Genomic DNA, 26,534 nt, shown 5'->3' with positions numbered 1-26,534 from the left:
TGTAGAAATAATTGATAGCCTTCTGCTAAGTACAACTGTCCTGCCTCCTGCAAGAAAGGTAGAATTCTTGGTTCTGGTGAAGTTGGAAGAGAAAAATGGACGATCCCATTAGACTTCTTCCATCCTGGAGATGGAAAAGAAGAAGGGCAATTTGAAAGTCAGAGACAAGTTTGATTATATCTGGTACACTGGAGAAGTAGCTTAAGAGCTCCTTTATATGACAATGGATTCCCTGAGAGAATTTTCAGAATTAGAGAGGAGGTGTTTTTTCTGTAGGACAGTCACAAGCAGACATTATGGATCTATTTTACACGGTATTCCAATGCCCTTGCATTTCAGTGTTAAATCCATAAACAAAAGGAGACATGCAAAGAAATAGGTCACTAATACATGTGGCCCAGGATCTGTATTTTTGATATAGATCAAACCAGCTTCCTGACAATTCCAGTTCTGCTTCATTATTCTTATTTTCCAAAAGATTAAAAAAAAAGATGTACGACTCACCATTTTAGATTATTGTGCTTTAGGTGAATAGGCATACTGGTTGAACCATGGGAGCCTCCCAGAGCTAAAGCTGTTGTCATTGAGTTCTTTAATAGGGTCTAATATAGATACAGGAAGGATAAAATTAGTGAAATGAAGCCAGAAATAAATTAAATTAGGAAGAGGCAGCAGAGGGAAAAAAAGAAAAAGAAAAAAGAAGGAAAGGAGTAAGGAAGAAAATGGTTTTGGAAAGTGTCAAAATTCAGGTAACTAAGTAACATAGTGGGTAGAGTTCAGGACCTAGAGTTAGGAAAACCCGAATTCAAGTTGAGCTTTAAATATTTATTTTCTACCTGACCTTGGTCAAGTTAAGTAATCTCTCTTAGCCTCAGTTTCCTCTTCTGTAAAATGTGGGAGATAGACTCAGTAGCCCTTAGGTCCCTTCTACTTCTAATTCCATGATGCTATGAAAATCATACTGCTAGGTGGTGCAGTGGTAGATAGAGTGCTGGGCTTGGAGTCACGAAGACTCATCTTGAATTCAAATCTGGCCTTAGATACTTACTAGCCGTGTGACCCTGGGTAAGTCACTTAACCCTGTTTGCCTCAGTTCCTTATCTATAAAATGATTTGAAGAAGGAATGGCAAACCATTTCAGTATCTTTGCCAAGAAAACCCCAAATGGGGTCACAAAGAGTCGGGCATGAGTGAAAATGACTGAACAACAACATGAATATCATGTGTTAAGAGAAAGGGGAAAAATCACAAAATATAATGAAGGATAAAAATATATCAATAATAATCATAAAGTTGGTGTACTACACTTTTTGTTATTGAAAAGTGTATAAATTACCACAATTTAAAAATATTTCCTAATCTGTTCAATTTAATTCATTGAGATTTACTGTTCACTTACTCTATAATGCATTGTGCAAAATGTTGGGGATGCTTAGGTAAAAAACAAAAACAAAAAACAAAACATAGCCTGAGCTCCCAGGGATCTTACTTCTAAATTATTTATCTGGTCATCACCCCTATGCTGGCCATACTCTCATCCCTTCCCTGTCTCATATTTTCTTATTATGCTACTGATGAATGAACCTCCATCATCCCCACTCTGTCTCTTAGTGTCAGCGTCTCCCCATCTACTGTTCCTTCTGGGCTGCCAACAAGCCTGTCCATTTCTCCTCCATCCTTAAGCAGCCCTCATTTGATCATCCCATCCTTGCTACCTTATCACCCTATATCTCTCCTTCCCTCTTTGTGGCTAAACTCATTGAGAAAGACATCTATACTCCATGCCTCCACTTCCTTATCTAATGCTCTTTTGAATGTTCCTTTTGAATGTAGCAACAGGAGGGGTGCCCTGCTGGCAGCCTTTCTTGCCAGATGTCTATCTACTACTTTACATAGAGATGGGCTATTATACCCTCCTCCTCCTCCAATAATCAGCCTGCTGTCCCGGAAGCAGCACTAACCTTGCAGTCACAAGTCCTAGATTCACTCCCTAAATTTCCTGATCCTTTTTCCTGGCTTTACTACCTATTTTCGTGACTATATTTGTCGCCACCTTTAGAACCTGTGATTATTTAGCTAGTTGATCATAGTACATTCTCTCCTTAACTTGAATCTTCCCTTGTTTCATGAATATAAAATTCGTGTGTATAAGTTTGAGTTAGACTAAAAATACTTTGAAATGATCCTCACCGAATCAGTATTACTTTCCAAAGAAATAAGTATCCTTCCCTCTTTTTCTCTTCTTTCCCAATGCAGAAAATATTGTTAGAAGGTTTATTTGAAGGAGGCTTTCTTTGGTGCAGCAAAGGGGTACTCTGAATATAGATTCAGAGGATCTGCTTCAAATCAGGCCTCTGTTGCTTAGTATGGTCTTCGATAATCACATTCATATGCACATATCTGTATGCCTCAAATTTTGCCAGGTATTTGCCTTATGTTATCTTATTTAACCTTTACAACCACCTTGGGAGGTAGGCACTGTTATTCTTCCCATTTAGAGATGAGAAAACTAAGGAAAGTTAAGTGACTTGCCCGGTATCACACTGCTAGTAAGTGTCTGAGACTGGGTTTGAACTTGGGTCTTCCCGACTCCAGATCCGACATTCTAGCCATTATGTCACCTAGCTATAAGACTTCATTTAAAATTCTTGGGCCTCAATTTCCTCATCTCCTAAAAAAACAGAGGACCAGATGATCTTTAGGTTCATTTTCAGATCTAAATCTTTGATCCCATTATATATTTAATTATTAAATATTTAATTAATTAGTCACATTCATTATTAACAATAATTATTGTTGATTGTTTGCCGTCTACCTCATCTAAAACAAAATTCAGTGGATGAAAATACTACAGTCAATGGCTTCTCTTGAGATTCAGTCAGTCCAGAATACTAATAATCAAGTCACTTGATTTTAACCTTGTAATCCTCACAGGATGACTGCAAACATTGAGATATGTGGGGATAGCAGCTGAAATACACTTACTCTCCATGATTTAAGCAGTTCTGCTGCAGGAGAACATTTAGGGAAAAGAAAGAAGAAAAGAAAAATGAGGGAGACAGGAAGATAGGATATGAGATGGTGGAGAAGATGCAATAAAATCTGTAGGAATTATTTGTTAAGAACTTGTTTCTGGAATATTTAACTTGGAATATGAGTAAAACAGTAGAAGCATAAATTGGCTGAAGGGCAGCTAGATGGCTCAGTAGGTAGAGCACAGGGCTTAGATTTAGACTCAGTTCAAATCTGGCTTCAGGCATGTATTGGCTGTGTGATCCTGGGCAAATCACTTAACTCTAGTTGACTCAGTTCCTCATCTATAAAATGAGCTGGAGAAGGAAATGGCAAATCACTCCAGCATCTTTGCCAAGAAAACACCAAATGGGGTTAACAGAGAGTTGGATGTGACTGAAAAAAATGACAGAATGTTGTAAATTGGCTCAGTTGAATAATTCCAGAAAGGAAATATTTACCTCATCCTAAAACAGTCAGCTTCTCTACCACATGTCCATCCAACCTTTTCATAAGCACATAGAGCAACAGGGAACTCACTCCTGCCTGTTTCCATTTTTGGACAACTCTTAATTGTTACAAAACTTTTCCTTGACTTGAGCTAAAATGGCCACCTTGTAACCTCTACCTACTTGCTGTTAGTGCTGATTGAGCAGAAACAGATAAATCCATATTCCCCAAGACAAACTTTCAGATATGTAGACAGTCTTACATCCCAGAGCCACATATTCTATTCTCCAGGCTAAACATTCCCCATTCCTTTAGTTGTATGAAGATGAGACTGTAAAAACTTGAAAAAAAGAAAAGCATTTTGTTATGTGGAAGATATATTCAACATCTCTAGGCACCTGTTTTTGAGGTATTCTTTGAGTTGAAATGACTATGATCAGTCATTATTCGTTATTTTTAATGGAACATATTTGTGACTTTACACATTCAAAATAATGTTTTTCCTGTGAAATTTCATCTACATATAGCATATTGATAGTCATGAGTAAGAAGGAAAATGCCAATTTGCTTAAAATTTAGTCTATGTAATCATGAGGGTTATAGCTATCATTTTTTTTACTTCTGTAGTACCAAAAAGTCTAACATTTTTGTGGCCATTTTTGTGATTTTTTTTTAAACACATAAGATATCAAAATTTTTGAATACTCTGAAGAAAAAAAAATAATTCTACCCACACATTTAAAAAAAATCTGGTTTATGTCATTTGAAAACAAAAATTTTGATTTAGCACCTAAAGAAAAAAAAAAGAAAAATATCAATTAGAAAAGATATTGCTGAAAAAGTTCCCTAAGAAGGGCTACATTTTTAGTGTAAAGAGTGACATGTCCTCTGTTTACTGCCTGCTATTTTTATAGATATGCTAATTGAAATTAATACAGTGGTTTCTTTGCCATCTGCCTACAAGAACCCTTAGGTATTCCCTGTCCTAAACAAAACCTTCCTTTGACCCTTCTGCCCCATTAAGCTAAAGTGCTATCTCTCTCTTCCCTTTTACTTCCAAACTATTTTTAAAAGTTTTCCACACATTACAGCTACACTTCCTCAACATCTAGCTACTAGTAAATCCCTTGCAATCTGGTTTCAGTCCCCACCGTTCTACTGATGACTGTTGTCTCAAATATAACCAATAACTTCCTTATCAGCTGTTGTCCACCTCTACTTTTTCCCAGTCCCTAAATGTTGATGTTCTTTTCAGTGTTTTGTCTTTTCTCTATATATTCTCTTTCTTGGCAAGTCTACTCCTTCTGATGATTCTGATGATACCTATCATACCAGGTACTCAGAGAGAAATCTAGAATGGAGGATGAAGTCCAGTGTGGAGAAAAGAACTCTGGTGTGATTTGCAGATATTACAAATCTTCAACTTGGGAGAGAGTATGGGAAAGCTTGGCTTTGTTTTGTTGTTGTTGTTGTTTTGTTTTTGTGCAGGGCAATGAGGGTTAAGTGACTTGCCCAGGGTCACACAGCTAGCAAGTGTCAGGTGTCTGAGGCCGTATTTGAACTCAGGTCCTCCTGAATCCAAGGCTGGTGCTTTATCCACTGCGCCACCTAGCTGCCCCCAAGCCTGGATATCTTGATGAGTTTTAAGCATGAGGCCTGTGTTTGAAGAAACTTTAATTATGTCTCCTTAATAGGTAAACCATTCCTATAGGAGACTTTTAAGCCTATCACTTTGATAGAAGTACCTCTGTACTTTTGATGCAATCTTAATGTATTGAGGAAGATTGATTAAGTTATGACATTCAGAGATGAACAGATTGGGTCAGACTATTGTAGGTTTGATTTCCAAAGTCTTATAAAAGGGATCAGACACACCTGGTAGAGTCAGTCAGCCTGAGAGAAATAGAGAAAGTTAAGATGGTGGGATATATACATGTAAAAATAAAACCAAACCCAACAAAAAACATTTTAATTAATTTATTTTGATTTAATTAAGTGGGAAAAACCCCACTTTCTTAGCTTCAGGACATACAAAAACAATCATGTTCTCAGTTCACTGATTTGCTCAGCCCTTAGTCTAGTGCAGGGCTTCTCAAAGTTTTTCCACTTGTGACCCCAGGTATATAAGTATATAAAATAGGTATACATAACCTTTTACTGTTGCCAAATTTTTTGCAACCCCCACATTAAATTATGCAACCCCATATGGGGTCATGACCCATAGTTTAAGAAGCTTTGGTCTAAGGCATGGATTTCTACTTTTAGGGGCTGCTTTTTTTTTTTTTTACTGAATATTTCTGCACAGACACACTAGCAGTGAATCAACTGTCCTCACTCCAACCATTCTGCTTCCTAAGCAGGCACTAAACATGAATAATGGCATCAAGAGTGATTGCCACACCAGAGATGGGCATCTATGCATGATGATTTCTGCCCCTAATGTGTTAAGCATCCCTATGGCCAATCACTTTGATGAGAGTGGTCGAGATAAATGGGCTGTCAGTAATGTGCTGGCCTTTCGCCTTAGAGACCTAATTTAAAGTCGAAACAAAGCTACATTAAAACATCATTAGTTGTACAAGATGTCATAGGAGCTGATTTCGATATATTCCAGGAAGGTGTTTATGGACATAAAGAAATTATGTGTTATGCAAACACCCATCATTGGTAATCACTTTCTGATGATAAGTTAAAGCTGGGTTTTCTAGAACGAAGCTTAAATTGTGGGTCTCAACCCCATATAGGGTCGCATAACTGAATGTGGGGGTCATGAAAAATTTGGCAACAGTAAAAGATTATGTATACCTATTTTATGTACCTATATAACCAGGGTTGTGTAAAAATTTCTCTGGTGGAAAGGGGTCACAAATAGAAAAAGTTTAAGAAACCCTGCTCTCAAATGTGGACTGCAGGAAAAATACTAGTGTAACCCAGGCTTCTCTGGGCATTCCCCAAAAGCATTTGTGATAAAGTCCCTTGCTAGCCTCCTCTCTCCCCCACTCCCCAACTTTTTCTAAAAAAAAAAAACCCAGAACAAACAAATGAAACCAAATCAAAACAAAACAAAACAAAAACCTCTTCAATTTAGTAACCAGGGTAGAGAACTGAATGGAATTAGCAATTTGGGGAAAGGATCTCTTCTTACTCTAAATCTACGATGCTTATCCTGCTTCTGTGAGTCTGATTGGTTCCCTAGCCTCTAATATTTTAGGCAGGGAGATGTTTATTATCTTGGAAACTAATCATTTCTAGCCTGGAAGATTCTACAAACAGATCATTCTAGAATAGGGGAGTGGGCAGTGGTGGTCAGAGGCCAAGGGGAAGCTGTCTGGTAGAGAAAGGTCTAGCCCTGAAAAAACAGAGAGTACTCTAAGCCATAACAGTGACAGTAGATAAGGCTGTCAATTATATTGATGCTTGGATACTTGACATTTAATTTAAGCAGCCCTTTCAAGTTCCTTCTTTTGGAAAAAAAATTTTCCATTTGTCAGTGTTAATTTTGTTTACCTCACAAGCAACCTAATTGCTGCATGATGTTCTTTTAATAAGGAACTGGGTGGGGAGAGGGGTGCATTTTAGAAGAAGCATTTTAAATTTTGAACAATCATTTTTGCTCACAGAATTTCAGCTACTAACCTTTGAGCAGATAATAATAATAGTAATAGTTCACATTTATACAGGACTTTAAGTATTGAAAAATGTTGAATATTATCTTAATTCTCTCAAGAACCTATCTTACAAGTAAAACTGGGGTTCAAAGGGATTATTACTTGTGCAGTCACAACTAGTAAATACCCAAGGCAGGATTTGAACCCGTCTTCCTGATTCCTAGTTTTAATTACTATAGCATGCTGCCTTAAGATGATTTCTACATTTCCACCCCTAGCTTTAACCTGACTTCCGAACTCCAAATCCACACCTGCAGTTGCTTATAGCAAGTCTCCATCCGATGTCTCACCAGAACCCCAGACCTAATACATCTAAAATTTAGCACATGACTTTTCCACCCCTGACTTGCTCTCCTTCCGACTTCACTATTTCCAGAAGCAGTGAGGTGGTGCTATGATTGTCATAGTGGGTCTGCAATCAGGAAGACCTGAGTTCAAATGCAGCCTCAGACACTAGCTGTCTGATCCTAGACAAGTCACTTAACCATTGCCTCAGTTATCTTATCTATAAAATGTGGATAAAAATAGCACCCACCTCACAGGGTTGTTGTGAAGATCAAATGAGAAAATATTTGTAAAGTGCTTAGCATTGTGGTGGGCATATAGGAAGCAGTATATAAATGCTTCTTCTTCCTCCTCCTCCTCCTCCTCCTCCTCCTTTCTCCCTCCTCCCCCTCTTCTTCCTCTTGCTCCTCCTCCTCCTTCCTCCCTCCTCCCCCTCTTCTTCCTCCTCCTCCTCCTTTCTCCCTCCTCCCCCTCTTCTTCCTCCTCCTTTCTCCCTCCTCCCCCTCTTCCTCCTCCTCCTCCTTCCTTCCTCCTCCCCCTCTTCTTCCTCTTCCTCCTCCTCCTCCTTTCTCCCTCCTCCCCCTCTTCTTCCTCCTCCTCCTCCTTTCTCCCTCCTCCCCCTCTTCTTCCTCTTGCTCCTCCTCCTCCTTCCTCCCTCCTCCCCCTCTTCCTCCTCCTCTTCCTCCTTTCTCCATCCTCCCCCTCTTCTTCCTCCTCCTTCCTCCCTCCTCCCTCCTCCCCCTCTTCTTCCTCTTCCTCCTCCTCCTCCTTTCTCCCTCCTCCCCCTCTTCTTCTTCTTCCTCCTCCTCCTCCTCCTTCCTCCCTCCTCCCCCTCTTCTTCCTCCTTCTCCTTTTTCTCCTCCTCTACCACCCCCTTCTCTTCTTTATTCCCATCTCTGCCAAAGGCATAACTATTTTCCATCGGAAACTTGGGGATTATTTTAGTTCAAAGCTCTTAAAGGGGGCCTCAGATGTTCTCTAGTCCAGTTTCTTCACTTTAAAACCCAAAGGGCTCAACTGGTTCTGTGATTTCAGAGGTTTGGGAGTTCCTTCCAAAATGGTAGCTCTCAATCATTCTATACCTGCCCATTCCATGCCACTATTTCTGCACATGCTTACATTTCTTCCAGGGCTGTATGCCTCAAAAGACGTATAATCCAGCCCTATGAGTTGAGAGAGACCCAGATACTCTTCATTAAAAATTTTAGGATCCTGAATTTCAAATTTTAATTCATATTTGAAACTAAATAGACTGTAGAAAACTTTTAGTTCGGGTTCCTAGCTTAGGAGGTGAGCTTACAGTTTAATGTGAACGAGACTGATAAATATCTCTGCACAGATAATTTTCTTGTGGGTGTTTTTCTTGGTAAAAGATGGTGAAGTTTAATGTTTATATAAGGTTAGATCCTGGGAAACACCTTACTCCATTTAGTTAAGAAAGAAGTAGGCTTAAAGCCATCCCCTCTGGGCCTCTGCATTTGGGATGGAGTTCAAGGAAGAGAAGTAGGGGAACTGTAGCAACCTGTAACCGTCCTTTAACCTTCAAACAAGAAAATGAGGGAGAAAGTTAAAAATTTGTCAGCATTACTTTGAGGCTCTTCTCCTCACCTCACCCTCTTCCCCACTTCCTTCTCCCCCAGTTGATTTGCTAGAAGGATAAAAGACCGTTCTGGTTTCTACATTTTAGCTTCCATTCAATACATTGCATGATAGTACTCGTTTTGCAGAGCTTAAAAAAAATTTAGGCACTCATTGGAAGTTAAGTTGTTGTTCAGTCGTGTCTAACTCTTTGTGATCCCATTTGGGGTTTTCTTGGCAATGAATGACTTGCCCAGGGTCACACAGCTAGTAAGTGCCAAGTATCTGAGGCTGGATTTGAACTCAGTTCCTCCTGAATCCAGGGCTGGTGCTTTATCCACTGCACCAGCCAGCTGTCCCTTGAGTGATTTTTTAATCTATGAGGTACAGTAATTCACCTATATTTGGTTTCTTAGAACTGGAAGCCTCTTGATCTTCCTTCATTTATTTAGTATAACATTTTAATTTGTTACATTGTCACTGTGATCATTTATTGGAGCAGCACATTTTTTTAAAAGACAATCTGTTACAATGATTTAAGTTCACAAATGTATAATAAATGTCATCTTTATGATCAGACCATGTCTTAGGAGGGAGAAGTCTCACCTTTAAGTCAAAATAGCACTGTGTTGATCCACTTTCACCAATAAATATTGGTATGAGGGGAGCACATATGATAGAAAGCATCATTCCTGCAAAGGACAGAATGAAGTGAGTTCCCAGGCTGTATGCATTTAGCAACTGATAACACACAGAAAAAGAAAAAATGTTTTTAAGTATTTTGTCATATGAATAATAGAATGCTTCCGTATCCTATTGTTTTGGACATGACCCTTTTTTGGGACTATTTTCCAAGCTCCAATTGAGGCCCAAAGACTTTCTCCATATAAATGTCTTACGTATTACAGCAACACATCCGTCACTTTTTGGGGTTCAAATTACAAAGATAACCTTAAGATATGGACCTTAGCCTGGGCAATGTGATACATACACAGAAAGGGGTGAACCTCCTCAGTGATGAAATCAGCCAGTGCCCAGGAGGAAAGTAATCGGCAGAAAGGATAGTTGATGAAAAAATTGATTCTTTTCCATTAAATGGTACGTGATGTGTTTTTGTGAAGGAGGCATCAGCCAAAGGAGAAATATTTTCTTCAACTAAAACCAGATTGATGGTAAAGGAGGGGAGGGATCTGTAAGGAGGTTGTGAGCGGAGATGCATTGCATTTCATTAGTGGCTTAAATAATGAGAAAGTTGTAAAGCATTCCAGTGTGGTCACTCCGGAGATTTCCTGGGATTAGATGTGTCTAAACTTCTAATGTGAATAATAGCTCTGTTTTCTTAAAGCATGTTTAAGACTTTACACATTCTCATTTCATTCCTTGAAAGACTTATTTAATTTCGATATATATATTTTTTTATTCTAGGCCTACCGAAGATGCAGGTCATTAAGAATTACACTGGAAATCCACAGCCTCCACAGCAAGAAGGACCTCCCTTGCACATCCAGCTGGGGGATACAGTGGAGCTTTTGAGAGGAGATGCGCATAGCTTATTTTGGCAGGTACTCTCTGAATTCTGAATTCTTGGTCTGGTGGGTGAGTCATACTCACTTGAGAAAAATAAGACTCTCAGTTTCAGAAACAGCTTGTGTGTGTGTGTGTGTGTGTGTGTGTGTGTGTGTGTGTGTGCTTTTAGCTCTCCGACTTGTGCATAATTCGCAAAAGGCTCTTCTTAGCCTGGTCCAAGAGGCAGAGCCTCTGATAGCATGAATTGTCAGAAACCCAAAGGATAAGAGTGCCTCGGGTCATGTGTACAATTTCAGCAGTGCCAACAGGGAGTAGAGGCTAGAGAGTCAGGCTTTGAGTCAGAAAGACCCCACGTCAGGTCCTGCCTCTGAAATATACTGACTGTATAACAAGTATATGGCAAGTCATTTTAACTTCTTAGTGCCCCCAAGGCATCTCTATGACCATAAATTTCAGAACAATTACAAATCTGGATTGGTTGAGGGATTTTAAGCCAATGAAATCACAGAACCAGATAAAAAATTAAATTAAATTGTGCATCATGTTACCCAAGAGCATAACCTTCATTTTTGCACGTGGGGGGGGTGGGTTATGGATATGCTTTAGCTCTAAATGACAAACGTTTATTATGTATCTACTCTGTGTAGGGCATTGTTTTAGGCACTGGGGAGATGAAGACAAGATAATATCCTGGGCTTTCAAGGAATTCACTTACCACTCATGGGATACAAAATGTAAGCAAATAAGAAAGCAGAAAATATATAGGAGATATTACAAAGTAATATAAATTTCAAGGAGAGAGGGATAATGATGATGATCTAATTTGCAAGAGAATAAGTTTAGTTTGGAGAGACTTTCTCATTAGCTTGTCATTGTCCAATGTCTCATTAAATTAAGAATTTGAATGTGATCTTGAGGGCCAGGACACTTCTCCTGCTCCTCCTCCAGCCTCTTCTTTTCTTTGTATCCATAGCACTTAGTTCCTGACATAGAAACTCAATAAATGCTTGATGGTGGTGGTGGTGGTGATAGTCATGGTGATATTTGGGTCCCTGTTCCCCATGCCCATTATCTCTAATTCTCAGAAGGATCTATAGCTATCCCTCCTGTACTAAATGGAGTATGAAAAGTAAGGCAAGTTACAAGACTTTGTGCTTCTGAAACTTCTCTTGCTTACTTAAGGCTACTTTTGACTTTCGACTATGAACTAGAATTAGGTTGTAGGGTAGTAAGAAGGAGAGAACAAAGCAAGTTGCTAGAAAGACTTATGCATGAGTTAAAGTCCAATAAGGGCAGAGAAGAAAAGGGATGGATGTTGTCCATTTGCGAATATTTGTAAGGTATAAGGTGCCTGCTAAAGTGGAGTGGTTTCCATAGCAACCCAGTACCACATGACAGTATCTGCCACTTTGTCACAGAGGATGGCTCTTTGATTGAACACTCATATCAGATTACAGATTTCAGTGAATGTAGCTTTTGCATTGTTTTAAAGACAAATGTTCTGATTTGGAAAACATGGAAATATGACCTCCCACTCTTCACCCGGGATGCATCTGTCTTTGGAGTTGCTTCTTTAAAAGCCAGGAGTAGGAGCAATTTTGTATTTATAGGAAATCACAGAGCACTTGGTAATGGTATAGGAGGATATTGGTTTGAAGTAGTATTTTCAAAATTGTTTCTTCTTGTTCTTTGGAGTAAATATTGATTTCCATTCAATATACAGTTTTAGATGGTTTACAAAATTAATGAATCAATCAACAAGTATTTTTAAAATGCCTTCTGTGTGCCAGACACTTTTCTAGGAGATACAAGTGTAAAGAATGCAACAATCTCTTGTCTCAAGGGGTTTGCATTTTAATGGGAGAGACAAGCATATATGTAAATAAATCCAGCAAAAATATAAAATACAAATATGTGGGGTGTGTGTGTGTGTGTGTGTGTGTGTGTGTGTGTGTGTGTGTGTGTAAGCTAGATACAAGGTAGTTTGGTATTCAAGATACTAATTTTGGAGAATCATGAAAGACTTCATATAGAAGGTAGTGCTTGAGGTTTGTCTAAAAGGAAAAGAGACTCAGGGGTGAAAGTAAGGAATATTTGCATTTCAGTTGTGTGGGATATCCACTGCAAAGACAATGAGATTGAAGGTAGAGTTTCATTTGAGAACATAGAGAAGGCTAATGTGAGTGAATCAAAGAATGTAGGAGGGAGAATCAAGCTTCTTTCTACCTCATTATTTATTTATTTATTTATGCAATCAACTGTTATTATTTCTAATTCTGGTAGATTTATTCCATTTGTATTAGTTGTTATTACTGAAGTAGACAAGAAAAAACTTGGTAAGACCTAATCTTTTCCCTTACCCTTTATACACTCTCTCCCCCCATTATAATGTAAAACTCCTGAGGGTAAGAGATTGTTTTGCTTTCCTGTATTTGTATCACTGGGCAGCAAGGTGGTACAATGGGTAGAGTCAGGCCTGGAGTCAGGAAGACCTGAGTTCAAATATGGCCTCAGATGCTTATCAGCTAGGTGACCCTGGACAAGTCACTCCACTAGAGCTTAACACAGTGCCTGGCACATAGAAAACAATAAATATTTGGGTCTCTATCTATCCATACTCCTATCTACCTCTCTATCAGTCTATCTTTCATCTATCTAGTTACCTGTCTATCCATCAGTCTATCCTATCCATCTATCTATCCTCCTAACATTGAAGTGTTGCCGAGGCTCTTCCTGTCCTCTGAAATTCTGTGCATCTGTGATTATATTGAAAAATACCTAGGATATTGCCTGATTATTATTGTTTATTATTATTATTATTGATTATCATTTTTTTTGTTGTTGTTCCCAAAAGAGAATGGCTCAGGGTAGTCCCTAATGCTGAGATCTGTTTGACCTGACTGCTCAATTGAGATAGAAAGACTCAGAATCTTTCCTTAAGGCTTTGGCCAAAATAAATTGATAGAGATATGTCTTTGCAGCTAAACCTTTCAAGATAAGGCAGATCAGTTAGCATAAATTGAGAAGTAATCCTAGCTTTGAAAGGGAATGACTGAAAAACAAAAACAAACCATTTCTCTACTAGCGAAGTGATTTAGGTTAGGTTAAAATAATCTAATGAAACTTCTGATTTCTATACTTTCTAGGCAGTCTTCTACACCTCCCCCCCCAAAAAATCTAATCTATGTAGCAGCATTTACATTGTCCTATAGCTCATCATGTTTCCCACATGCTGTCTGCCCAAAGAATACAAATTATTCTCCTTTCAGCAACTGTCTTTGAATAGCTATTAGTGTAATCTGTATCATTATTATAACAACAGTAATTTCTAATGCTATGGGTGTGAGTGGTCTCTGCATTTCCATTATCCCATCTTTCCAACAACTGTGTTGTCAATTGAACTGAGAAAATGTTCTCTGTTCAAACTTTGTATTGAAGAAATGGTTTTGGAGAACCTTCTCTCTCTCTCTCTCTCTCTCTCTCTCTCTCTCTCTCTCTCTCTCTCTCTCTAGCTAAACAAAATCATTTTGAAGGAAAATGAATGTAAAATAGGAAATTACTGGTTTGGGCACTTTGCCAATTGCATGTGGAAGACACAGCTTTTACTGGGGATGGCTATCACACAGAGCCATTTTCTACATGTAGCTTCCTGAATTACCAGAAATCTGTTAACTTTAAAATCTTTTTTACAAAATCACAAAATGGGGTTTTGGTACCTGTTTGTTTATAACCTGATAGGAAGACTTTTTTTTTAATGTAGTAGAAATCAGGGAGACGGGGAGATAATGGAGATAATGTAAAAATTGCACCTGACCCTCTTCCCTAGCCCATCCACACATATAAACAAACAAACACTTATACAGTCATGGGTTCCTGTTGGCAGCTCAGTGTCTTCTTGTGCATTTTTATTCACTCCAGATACAAAGCAAAACAAACAAAATGCTTTTTGCTCAGGATCAGGCTTTCTTTTCTACCTTTGGTTTAAGAGGACTATAGAGTCATGACGAAGATAATGTGAGGTTGTGGTTGTGGTTATTTGTACATGTATATAATATGTGTGCATATATACACATTATATATTGTGTGAATATAAAGATAGAGGTAGGTAGTGTTAAGGGCTAAAATTCTAGCTAGTCTGTCTAAAATATCTAATGAGTGGTCGCCAATAAATTATAAGCTTTAGCAAGAGTTAGACTTTTAAGCATTTATTAAGGAGAATAAGAATTTGGTAGAGAGAAGAAAAGGCCTAGATTCCTATCTATTAAAGGGAGAGCACATTTCTAGCTCCCTTCTCCACCAGCGTCCCCAGGAAAAGAGAGAGACAGAGTGCCAGTCTCTTCCTTCCTCCTCCCACTAGCCAATGTCACTTCCTGACGCCAAAGAAAAGACTCCTGGTCTTGCCCTCAAAGACCTTCACTTCATAGGCAGAACTCTTCTACAGTAAGTCTCCAGCAGGTGGCATCATTCCAATTGTTACAGTTGGTAGATAGATAGATTGTTCTTTGTCCTTTGTTGCTGAAGAAGACCATGATGTTGGGGTGATATCATGACTTTCACTGAATTGAATTGGATTGAAGTGAGGGAGGGCTGTGCAAAGTCACCAACCTCACTCTCTCCTCCAGAGCCATCTGGGTCCAGTGGCAAGATAGATATCAGGGCCACTGGAGATGGCCCCAGGTTCTTTTTGTAAGGCAATTGGGGTTAAGTGACTTGCCCAGGATCACACAGATAGTAAGTGTCTGAAGCTGGATTTTGTGTTTTTTAAATTATTTGTGCTCAATTGTGTTTTTTATTTTTTTGTCTTTTTTTTTTTTTTTTTTTTGGTAAGGCAGTTGGGGTTAAGTGACTTGCCGAGGGTCACACAGCTAGTAAGTGTTAAATGTCTGAGGTCGGATTTGAACTCAGGTCCTCCTGAATCCAGGGCCGGTGTTCTATCCACTGCGCCACCTAGCTGCCCCTAAATTGTGTTTTCTAAAATTATTGTTACTTATATATTAATGGCTATTGCACCTGTTTTGGCAGTAAGCATTTTTTTCATTAATATCATATATACCAGTAAAGAATTGACCTTGTGGCAGTTGGCATAGGCAGGAGAAAAGCCCCAGACACATTTTGTCTCTCAGAGAGACAGCACATGGTCTCAAGGCCCAAGATGGAGAGCATGCACCAAGAGACAGCATTCCAAGCCAAGATACAGAACCAAGATGGCAACCCTTGTGTGTTCAAGGCTTTTTATCCTCTTTTGATAGAGGTGGGTCATTATACATTGATAAAAGTTAATTGGTTGGCATCATTTTATTCCATTGGTTGACATGACCTGAGGGTGGTCCAAATTAAAATGAGCTCCAACATCAGGGAAAAGTGTGCCAAAGCCTCTTGCAGAAGGGCAAAGGACAAAGTCTAGGTGTGGTAAAATCCCATCAGTTCACTTAGATAAACAAAAGAATCAATTTCCATTGTACCCTTGGGCTGGTGCCAAAACAAGATTAGAACTTCCTCAAGAACTGAACTTTCTGGGGTGATGGAGAGAAGAGGACTGAAACTAATCTGTGGGTCTCCCCTAGAAATTCATTTTTAATAATTATTTTCTCACAATTTGAACTCAGGTCCTCCTGATTTCAGAGCTGGTGCTTTATCCATTGTACCATTGAGCAGCTGGGTAGAGCAATGGGTAGAGCACTTGCCCTGTTGTCAACATGACCTGAGTTCAAATCGAGCCTTGGACACTTACTATCTGTGTGATCCTGGCTGGGCAGGTCACTTAATGTCAATAGCCTCCAAAAAACCCCCAAAAACCCAACCAAACTTTTCTCCTAAATGAACTGAGGCTATGAAGCAGAGGTATCTTAGAATGGTATGAGGATGATGATAGCAGCTCACATTTCTGTACTACTTTGATTTTTAAAAGCATTTTCCTCACAAGAGGGCAACTAAATATTTCTACAAAGTGTGGAGAAGCTCATCCCTGGAAGACTAGCCATGATGTGATATATTCTTCATGGTGACCCATTAAACAGATTAAAAACATGGAATGCTGTGAATGGGTCTCCCTCTGTGACCAGTGGAGGGAATTACCTAAAAAAATGAGATCTTTGATCCATTGGAGCAAGAATTGATAAAAGCAATAAATGGATTAGAAAAAATAGGTATAATCCTTTATGCCTAAAAAGACAAGTATTTACAAAGCTGGTCTCTTTTTTCTCAAGGAGCTGTCTTGGGAAGTAACTATTTTTTGCTCTCATTATTTGTAACAATTGTCTCCTACAACTGTCTTTTCAATAAACTATTCTCACTCATTTATGGAGCCTATCCACAGATGGAACAGGAAGGGGGGAAACGAATATTGATTTAACCTATTATATTCCAGGAACTCTGATAAGTGCTTTACAGATAGTATAGTGCCTTACAGATATTACAGATTTTGATCCTCAAAACAACTGTGGGAAGTAGGTGCTATAATGATCTCAATTTAACAGTTGAAGAAACTAAGGCAAACAGAGGTTAAGTAGTTTGCCCAGGGTCAGGTCTTCCTGACTTCAAGCTCAGAGATCTATTTATTGTGTCAACTTGATGAACAGCTGGAAAATCATCTTAACTTTCATCTTATAAGGAGAACACAGATGCATTGAGCTTCATCTACTTTGGCAAGTCATACAAGATGACTAGAATAAATAGAATAAAACAGTATACTCCAGTTCTATTGGCTGACAGTGTTCTACTCCAACTCTACTTATTAGAAGTGGCAGCCTTTAGGAGATGATATCATAAAATATCTTTAGAGTTTTAGAAAATATTTGATTACCATTTTGTTAATTTTTAGAAAGGTAATTTGGTCTTGTGTGAAACCACTGGAATGTCTTTGTTTTTTGTTCTTACTCTTCAATTGTAATTGATCTAAAAGTACTTTTTGTCTCATTGCCCCAGTGATATGGAATTGGAGATAAAAGATTAAAAACTAGATGTTGAGAGGGGGTTTTTGAGAACCTGGAAGACTTTTTTTTTTTTTAGAAAAAAAAAGCATCCTTTATGCTCAAAGTGTATATATAACACTGGAACCAACGAGACACATATCTGTTGGGCATTCTCAAAAGCAGCATGGTATTGAATTCAACATTACTGAAAATCTAAACCCAAAGAAAGATGGTCAGGGTTGGATGGCTAACTATTATTGTCTTAGTTTCTCTTGCCAGGGGTCTTTATTTACCACAGCACAGAATTCTGGTAAGCAAGTTTATTTGCTTTTTTAAAAAAGATGTATCTCAAAAGGAAGGACCTTTAATATCCTGACTTGAATCTCCAGTTGATTTTTTTTCATTCTCATGCTCCCCATGTTATTCTATTCAAAATAGAAGTTAATGCATTTTAAAGGATCTTTGCTTGACTGAATTATAATACTAGCCATTTTGTTAGAATAGAAGCAAAATTATTCTCTTCATAATATATCACTTTAATATTTAGGTATCTGAAAGGATTGGGGGGGGCAGGGCAATGAGGGTTAAGTGACTTGCCCAGAGTCACACAACTGGTAGGTGTCAACTTTCTGAGGCTGGATTTGAACTCAGGTCTTCCTGAATCCAGGGCCTGTGCTTTATCCACTGAGCCACTTAGCTGCCCCCCTGAAAGGATATTTTGATAGAAGTTAAGGCAGTTGGTCAAGGTAGATGGAAAAACAAGAAAGTAAGACTAAGGATGTAAAACTGAACTTTTCCTATGTTAGTTTCTTTACTGGCATAGCCTATAAGACATGGCATTGAAAAAAAGAAACAATGAATACTTTCAAATAGTGCTATTAATTTATAACCCAAGTGTTTAGAATCTCTATTCTTTGTCGGCAGATATTGTGGTATAGTAGGAAGAACATTGTATTTGGAGTGAGAGGACCTGGGTTCAAATCCTAGCTCTGCCATTTATAAATGATGCAACCTTAGGCCACTTTCATTCTTTAGCCTTTACATCCCTTATTTGTAAAATGAGGGATTTGGACAAGATTACTTCTGAAACCCTTACAGTGCTAAGGTTGTATGACTATCCAACAGGCTGAATGTTACTTATGCCTCAAAGCCCATTTGGGTGATTCTCCTCATTGGTGGAGATTGATTACTCAATGCTCTCCTCTATAATAGAAGCAGAGTTGGTGAGAATTTGCTAGAAGAGAAATGCGTGTCTTCTGGCATCCAGTTTTGAGAGGGAATGTGTATGATTACAAACACTCTGGTAAGAGGTCAACTTATAGAGGAGTCAGCAACTCAATCATGTAACTCTTCCCAGTCTATTATTACATTAGCGACTTCAGGGAATTTCCCCTTGGGTAAAATCTAGGACTCTTTGTCTCTTTTTCTATGTCTCTGTCTCTCTCAGTCTCTGTCTCTGTCTCTGTCTGTCTGTCTGTCTCTCTCTCTCTGTCTTATCTTGTTCTTGCTGATAGAGATCATTTACTCTGTGTATTGTCTGGAGTGTATTCTGATTTGTATACTTTCTGATTTGAATTTGCTCTCAGCTCAGATAAATGGGTTTACTTGCTATTTATTATATGTGTTCATTATAGGACTAGCATTTTGTGGGAAGGTAGTCCAGCTTTGGATATATAGCTTGGGGAACCCCTCATTAATTGATAGAAATCATATAATGATAGTTTAAACCTAAAAACATATCTCCTAGACTAACAATATTTAGGTGGGGTGGATAGATAGATACAGTTCTAACCGAGCACACCCCTGCCCCCACCCCCCAAGGAGAAGAGTGTGGTTAGCTACTAACCCCAATCTCCTGCTTCCCTCCTGGTAAAACCAAAGCCTCCCTTGGAGAATGGTTAGTGAAGGAGACTCTAGAGACAGCTGTTCATGCTCACCCAGCAATGCACATCTAGATAGACCTACATGGGCAAAGTACTGTACACAAGTCCCTACATGTATGTTCCCTCTTCTTCACTATTCCCCATCCCCCTCCCTCTTTTCCTCTGTAGGAACAATTTAGGTCATTTCTGGCTCTCCCTTAGAAGAATTCAAGTCATCTCACCCACAAGTAACCAAGGATACCAATAAACAAGTTGAACATAAAGTAGATATATTGTGGGAATGCAAGGACATAAATGAGACTTGCCTTTTTGCTCTGCAATAAGGTTAAGGGTATTCTTTTCCTTTTTCAGTGAGGTAAATATCCTTTATCCTGTGCAAAAGCAAAGTCACTACAGTGATAAGGAAAGGCTCAGAAATGTAGGGAGAGTTGAAGAACTTTGGTGAAGGGTACATTGGTGTTCTTGTGCCGTTGAAAGTAGACTGCTCCTCTGCTTGGATGTCTGATGGCTGGAGTGAAAAACAGCTCCCTAAGACTCCATTTAGAGAGAGAGCTCAAAAACCCATCCAGCTCTTTATTTCCCACCAGCTACATGCCTTGGATTGGACTCTGCTGTCATCATACTCCTGCTCTTGATACCTTTCCTCTTCCCCCTGCCCCTTTCGGCTTCCTTCTATGTGTTGTCTTCACTCATTAGATTGTAAGCTCCTTGAGGGCAGGAACTATCCAGGCACAATAAATATTTATTGTATTGCATTGTCAAATGAATCAAAGAAGCGAAAATACTTTTAAGAAAACTTAGTAGGGCAGCTAGGTGGCACAGTGGATAGAGCACTGACCCTGCGGTCAGGAGTACCTGAGTTCAAATCTGGCCTCAGACACTTAACACTTACTAGCTGTGTGACCCTGGGCAAGTCACTTAACCCCAATTGTCTCACTAAGAAAAAAAGAAAAAGAAAAAAGAAAACTCAGTGACAGCGAAAGCTTAGCACTGTACTTTGTAAACCGGCATCAGTGCTTCAGTGAGTCTGTGACCTCATTAATTTGATTAGCACCCACATACACACACACACACACACACACACACACCAATTACATTGAAATAATTTCATGCATGGTGGTGGCATGATTAGAATGAAACTAGAAAGCAATCTTGGGGTGTTCACAGACTACATACCCAATATGAGCCAGCAATGTGATGCGACTGCATCATGAGATATTTAGCTTCTAGGAACAGGGGAAATAGTCCCTTTGCACTATCTCCTGCTTGTACCACATAATTTGGAATATAACATACAAATCTGGCACAACCCACTGAGAAGCTGCACAGCATTCTTAGGGGGATCGCCAGAAATGTTCAGCTCCTTGAGTCCATGTTATATGGGGACCATTTGAAGGAACTGGGGCTATTTGATCCGAAGAGTTGGAGGGAGATCTTAAAGTATTTGAAAGACTGTTAGGATTGAATTTGTTTTGTTTTGCCCCACATGAAACCAGTGATGAAACAGTGGCTGAAAGCTGAAAAGTAGTAACTTTAAATTGGATGTCAGAAACAACTTTTTAACAAGCAGATCTATTCAAAAACCTTGATCTGATGCCTTGAGATGTAGTAGAGTTAGATTTCCCCTCATTAGAGGTTTTCAAGTAGAGACTGGATCACCACATTTAATGTATTTTTTAGTATAAAATCCTTTTGGGAATGGGTTGGCCTAGATGGTTGTTGAATTTTCTTCCACCTCCAAAATTCTGTAATTGACAAACTATGTTTGGGGGGGTGGGGCAGCTAGGTGGTGCAGTGGATAAAGCACCAGCCCTGGATTCAGGAGGACCTAAGTTCAAATTGGACTTCAGACACTTGACACATAGCTGTGTGACCCCAGGCAAGAGACTTAACCCTCATTGCCTCACAGAAATCTCCGTAAAGACAACAACAAAAAAAATAAAGTACTAATCCTGCATTCTAGTTCAGATTTGTATGGTTTAGCCTTTTTTTTTTTTTTGAGGCAATTGGGGTTAAAGGACTTACCCAGGGGCCGAATTTGAACTCAGGTCCTCCTGACTCCAGGGCTGGTGCTTTATCCACTGCACCACTTAGCTGCCCCATGGCATTTCTTTATGCAATATAGTTCATAGTTAAGGCAGCAAGGTAGCTCAGTGGATGGAGTATTGGACCTGAAGTCCAGAAGACCCAAGTTCTTAGTGTAAATTGACTTGCTTTGAATTATCTTCTCCTAGTTATCCATTTATTACCAATCCCTTCAGTGATATTTTTGTTTTTGAGCCATTTTTCAGACTTGTCTAACTCTTCATGACTCCATTTGGGGTTTTCTTGCCAAAAATACTGGAGTGGTTTGCCATTTCCTTCTCCAGTTAATTTTTTAGATGAGGAAACTGAGGAAAATAGGGTTAAGTGACTTTCCCAGGGTCATACAGCTAGTCTTTGGGGCCAGATTTGAACTCAGGAAGATGAGCCTTCCTGATTCCAAGTCTGGCACTCTACCCAGTACACTACCTAATTACCCTTTTCTGTGAAATAGAAACAAAAGCAGGAGAGTAAACACTGTGAACTGTGTAAGAAAGGGAGGAATTTATTTTTTCTTAACATGTCTGGTAATCATGTGACTTTTAATTTGATAGGTATTAACAAGGAAATGAGTTAAATCGGACTACCCCAATTTATAGGTGAGGGAAAAAGACAGTTCATAAAGATGACAGGAGATTGGGGGCTTCAAGAGATGATTAGAGAAGATAATAGGAATTAATAAAGACCTGTGAAGGAGATCATTCTCTTGGCTGATTCCAATCAGCTTTGACCCAATATAATGGAAATTGAATTCTCAGGAATGTTTCCAAATGTATAGACTATACTAGAGGGAGTTGGCAAGCATGATGATAGATAAGATGAGGCCCTAATCATTTATTTCATTATTTCCCCAAATTTTTTTGTTAGTGATTTTTACTTTTGAGTCCTTGGTATAGGAAAAAAAGTTAAACGTGGTGTCACCTCTCTAAGGGGGTGGCACTCTAACATCTACCATAGATTATTATCTGTTTCATCAAGGATAAGATGGAGTGGTTCTGCTAGTAAAATGTAAAGGTATGAGAAGAGCCTTTTCTCCTTGACCATAAAGAAACAAGGCATTTTCATTCATTCCTTTGGTTTCTCATTCCTTTATTTATCTGCTCACTCACTTATTTAATTATTTACTGACTCACTCACTTTTATGCATTTATTTGTTCATTCATTTATTTATTTGTTTATTTGTGTTCATATTTATGTTCATTTATTCATATTTATATATTTGTTCATGCATTGATTGATTGATTGATTCATTCATTTATCCATTCTTCATTTATTTATTTATTTTACAATTAATACAATTGCATGCCTCTCCAGGAATAACTTTACATCACTGGTAAGTCCCACTGGGATTGGTCTTTGTAGTACTATCAATTTAGGTTTAATATGGTATGAAAAAATAACTTGGGATTTTATTAACCCTTTCCATTTTTCATTTGTGTCTATTTAGTGTATCCAAGTACTATAAGTATCACCAACATACTATAGGGCAATCAGGATTCCTGATGAATGAATGATTGAATGAATGAATGATACATATTAAGCAACCTTTATGCCACCTAGATCATAGATTTCCTTTTATAGATTTCAATATCAGTGACTCTAAGACCTTGAATGGTAGTATCCCTCATAATTAAGGCAGCCAACTCATTAGATCACATACAAATGATGGTATCTTTTAAATCATGCATTTCCTGATCCAACCCCGCCCCCCCCCCCCCCATGAGATATTTAGGAGCCCTGGAATGCTAGTAGATTTTAAAATGTAGGTTAGCTTAATCGTTAGGTTTGTCATAAAATCACACAACCTCAAAATTTCATTGCATTCCATCTATGGATATTAGCCAAGACTGAAAAAAAAATTTGCGAAAGATTTTAAAAGGTCTTTCCAGAAAGCCTGAGAGAAATCAGCTTTTCAGATCATCCCAGTGTTCTTTTTCAGATGATTCAATTCCCAGAGTGTGGGAACCTCTGAATAATTTTGGTTAACCAGGATTTTCCTATATATTCCTTTTATTAGATGTGGAAGTCAAGTACTGGACATAATAAGCTCAGTTTATGAGCCATGGTTATGGGCTATTTGCAGGCCCAGCAGAGATCCCAGAGGTAAACAGTTGGTTGCAGGTTGCAGTATAGGTAATATTATGAATGGTAATATTTTTAATCATGAGTCTGAAAGTATTTTATGGTGGTGAATACTGATTAAATTTCTCTGTAGCCAATCAGCCAGCGAGTCATAATTATTGAGCACCAACGGGATATGATACTGCATGAGGCACTTTAAGTATCATTCAGCGAAATTCTGAACTGTAGTTTGCATAAAACCTTCAATTCAATTCAAGAAATATTTATTAAACACCTACTATATGCTTTGCCTTTGGCCCACAAAAAGAAAAAGGAAACAGCCCCCATTTTCAAGGAGTATACATCCTCCTGGGAGGATACAGCATGTGTAGGGATAAGATAAGATAGTCAGTCAGTTAAGAAGCATTTATTTATGAAAGACTTACTGTGTGCCAGAGACATACAGACTAGATATGTGATTTTGTTGGTGGAAGAATCTACCAAAGGAAATCAACACCTCTCTGAAATTTATTATCATGAGAGTTTTTATTGTCTTAAGACAATAAAATATACTTAAGTATACTTAATATAATATACTTAAATATGTATATATACATACATGTATATTATATGTTTATATAATTATATAAAATAGTAATAGAATCTATAATATGATATAGTATACTCAACTGAAAATACTTGAGTATTGATTGTCTTGAGTTGCCTAGAACACTGAGACTAGCAACTTTATGCAGGGCGATATGTCCTCCATGTATCAGAGATGGGACTGAAACCCAGGTCTTATTGGTTACATAGATGGAGCTCGATCTATACAAAAGTGTATAGAGATAAGTAACTAGAGGAGCCAGCACCATCAAACCTGGTTAGGAAAATCTTTGTTTTGGGGGTAGTCACTGAGCTGAGCCTTGGAGGAATTTTTAAGAAGCAAAGATGAGGAGAAAGTGAATTACCAATAGAGAGCTTATAACTCCATAGTTCTTTTCCTTACCAAGGGCAAAGCTGGATGAATTGGCTAGGCAACTGATTTAGAGACCAGATGGACTAGGGCTATAGTCTCATTGAGGGGGTACTCTTTCCTTCAAGGATGTGTGCATGTTTGTCCTGGGAATAGTTGGTCATTTTAGGAAAGTGCCATGATTTCTGTAAATGCTAAGTGCCCTGGGGTAAAGCCCCATTCACCCTAGACTACATAGAGTGCTGCATTCCAACTATGGGTTACTACCTATAACTTTCAGAGAATAATCTTCATCAATGTTTCTGAGTGCCTCAAACTCATTTTTAATTCTAAGTAAGAAAATGTAGCATCTTCTGATTTCTCAGATAATAAGCATTATCTTGTTACCACTTTTTGCCCTTACATGAATGCATGTATTAAAATATATAGCAAAGGGCCTTTCTAGGACTCTAGTTGTATCATGGTTTACATATGTTAATAAGAGCTTGGATTCTTCACAGATACTTCAGCTTAGGGTAGCAAATCCATGAGGTCATTTTCTTTTTTTAAAAAATATTGATCCTTTTTCCTTTTATAACACCCTCATTTGCAAATATAAATCAGCCCTTTCTCTTCCCCATTAGCAAGCCATCCCTTGATCATACTTTAGAATAATTTTTTTTTAAGAGGAAAGGGGAGGGGAGGGAAGTTTGGCAAAGCTAACATATCAGGGGTCTTGACAATGAATGCAATAGTCTATATTCATAGTACTATGCCTCTGCAAAGAAGAGAGGGGAGATAGGGAAGGAACAAATATTTATTAAATACTTCCTATTTGTCAGGTACTATGCTAAGAGCTGTACAAATATTATCTCATTTGATCCTCAAAATATCCCTCTGAGGCAGATTCCTGTGTTATTATTCCTGGAGAAACATGCAATTTTATTATTTACCCATTTTAGAGTTGAGGAAACAACTGAAGCAGATAGAGGTTAAATGACTTACTCAAGATCACACAATTAGTATATCTGAGGCTGGATTTGAAATCAGATTTTCCTGACTCCAAACCCAGGGCTGTATCCAATTCTCCAGCCAGCTTTTCATCTAGCCATCACTTTAATACAAATACTTACACAGGTTTTGAGGAGCAAGGGTATAAACACTGTCATAGAAGTGAAAATAGAGGTATAATCATTAAGTTCTGGAGAATGCTACTTAATGAACCTTTCAGAAATTTATGAGCACAGTTAGATTTGGGATTTATATAAGTAATGAGGAAAGAAGTTCAGAGTCTGATACTAAAGGATAGTAGCGTTGTCCTTCCTGTAATGCAAAGAAATAGAGATTTGCCTCTATCTTCAACTATGATTATCATCTTTAACATATTCCCTTTGTATTGTATCTCCAGCCCTCTTTCCTTATCCCTTCCCCCAGCCCCAGAACATGTATTTCCGCATGTGGGAGTGTGACTGGATAGCAGTTGCTCTGGTCATTACCCATATGTGATAAATTGCTTAGTAATCTCTGCCTCGACGTCGTGCATACGCTGTGAGTGTTTAGGGCACTGCATCTTGGGATCATTTCCAGTCTTTCATAAATAACCATTAATCTGCCCCCTTTACATCCAAGTCTGCCTGCTAGAAATTGCTCCGTGCTGATCCAGTAAGTGCATTAAAACCCCAATCCAGGTGGTATTAAAGGGATAAATGAACCACAGAGAAGAGACTCTTGTTCTGGATTTTTACTAAGGCATTTTTATCCTTTTTTTTTTCCTTTCTCCAAATTCAGGAAATAAACAGTTTAAGATGGATTTTAGGGAGTATATTACTGCCATTGTGAATGGCCCATGTGCTGAAAAGGGCTTGGGTTTTGAAAATTAAGTTTTAGCTTCACAGCTATGAAACGCATTGAATTCTTACTACTTCTGTATGATGCACAGATATTACAATGACCCTATTGAAATGATCTGTTTTTCCATATTATTGCCTACCTGAAAAAAAAATTAAAAAATTTTTGATTTACTCTGATTTGCTGTGGTCTAGTTGTATTGAAAAGAAAACATGGAAGAAGTGATACAGTGTAAACTGGTTATTTATGAAACCCTAAGAGTATGTTTTTGTAT

General features: G+C 38.4%; 1 protein-coding gene across 1 annotated transcript in view; it reads left to right on the top strand.

Moving 5' to 3' along the window:
- VAV3 (vav guanine nucleotide exchange factor 3) overlaps positions 1–26,534 on the top strand; it is a 488,752-nt gene that overhangs the window by 404,165 nt on the left and 58,053 nt on the right. Inside the window, 1 exon segment of the mRNA XM_044004405.1 lies at positions 10,419–10,555. Coding sequence (XP_043860340.1) covers positions 10,419–10,555 — 137 coding nt within the window.

The sequence above is a fragment of the Dromiciops gliroides genome, chromosome 4 (genome assembly GCF_019393635.1).
Source record: "Dromiciops gliroides isolate mDroGli1 chromosome 4, mDroGli1.pri, whole genome shotgun sequence".
Classification (NCBI taxonomy): Eukaryota; Metazoa; Chordata; class Mammalia; order Microbiotheria; family Microbiotheriidae; genus Dromiciops; species Dromiciops gliroides.
The sequence above is the reverse complement of the archived record's forward strand: the minus strand, read 5'-3'. Positions and strand labels throughout refer to the sequence as shown.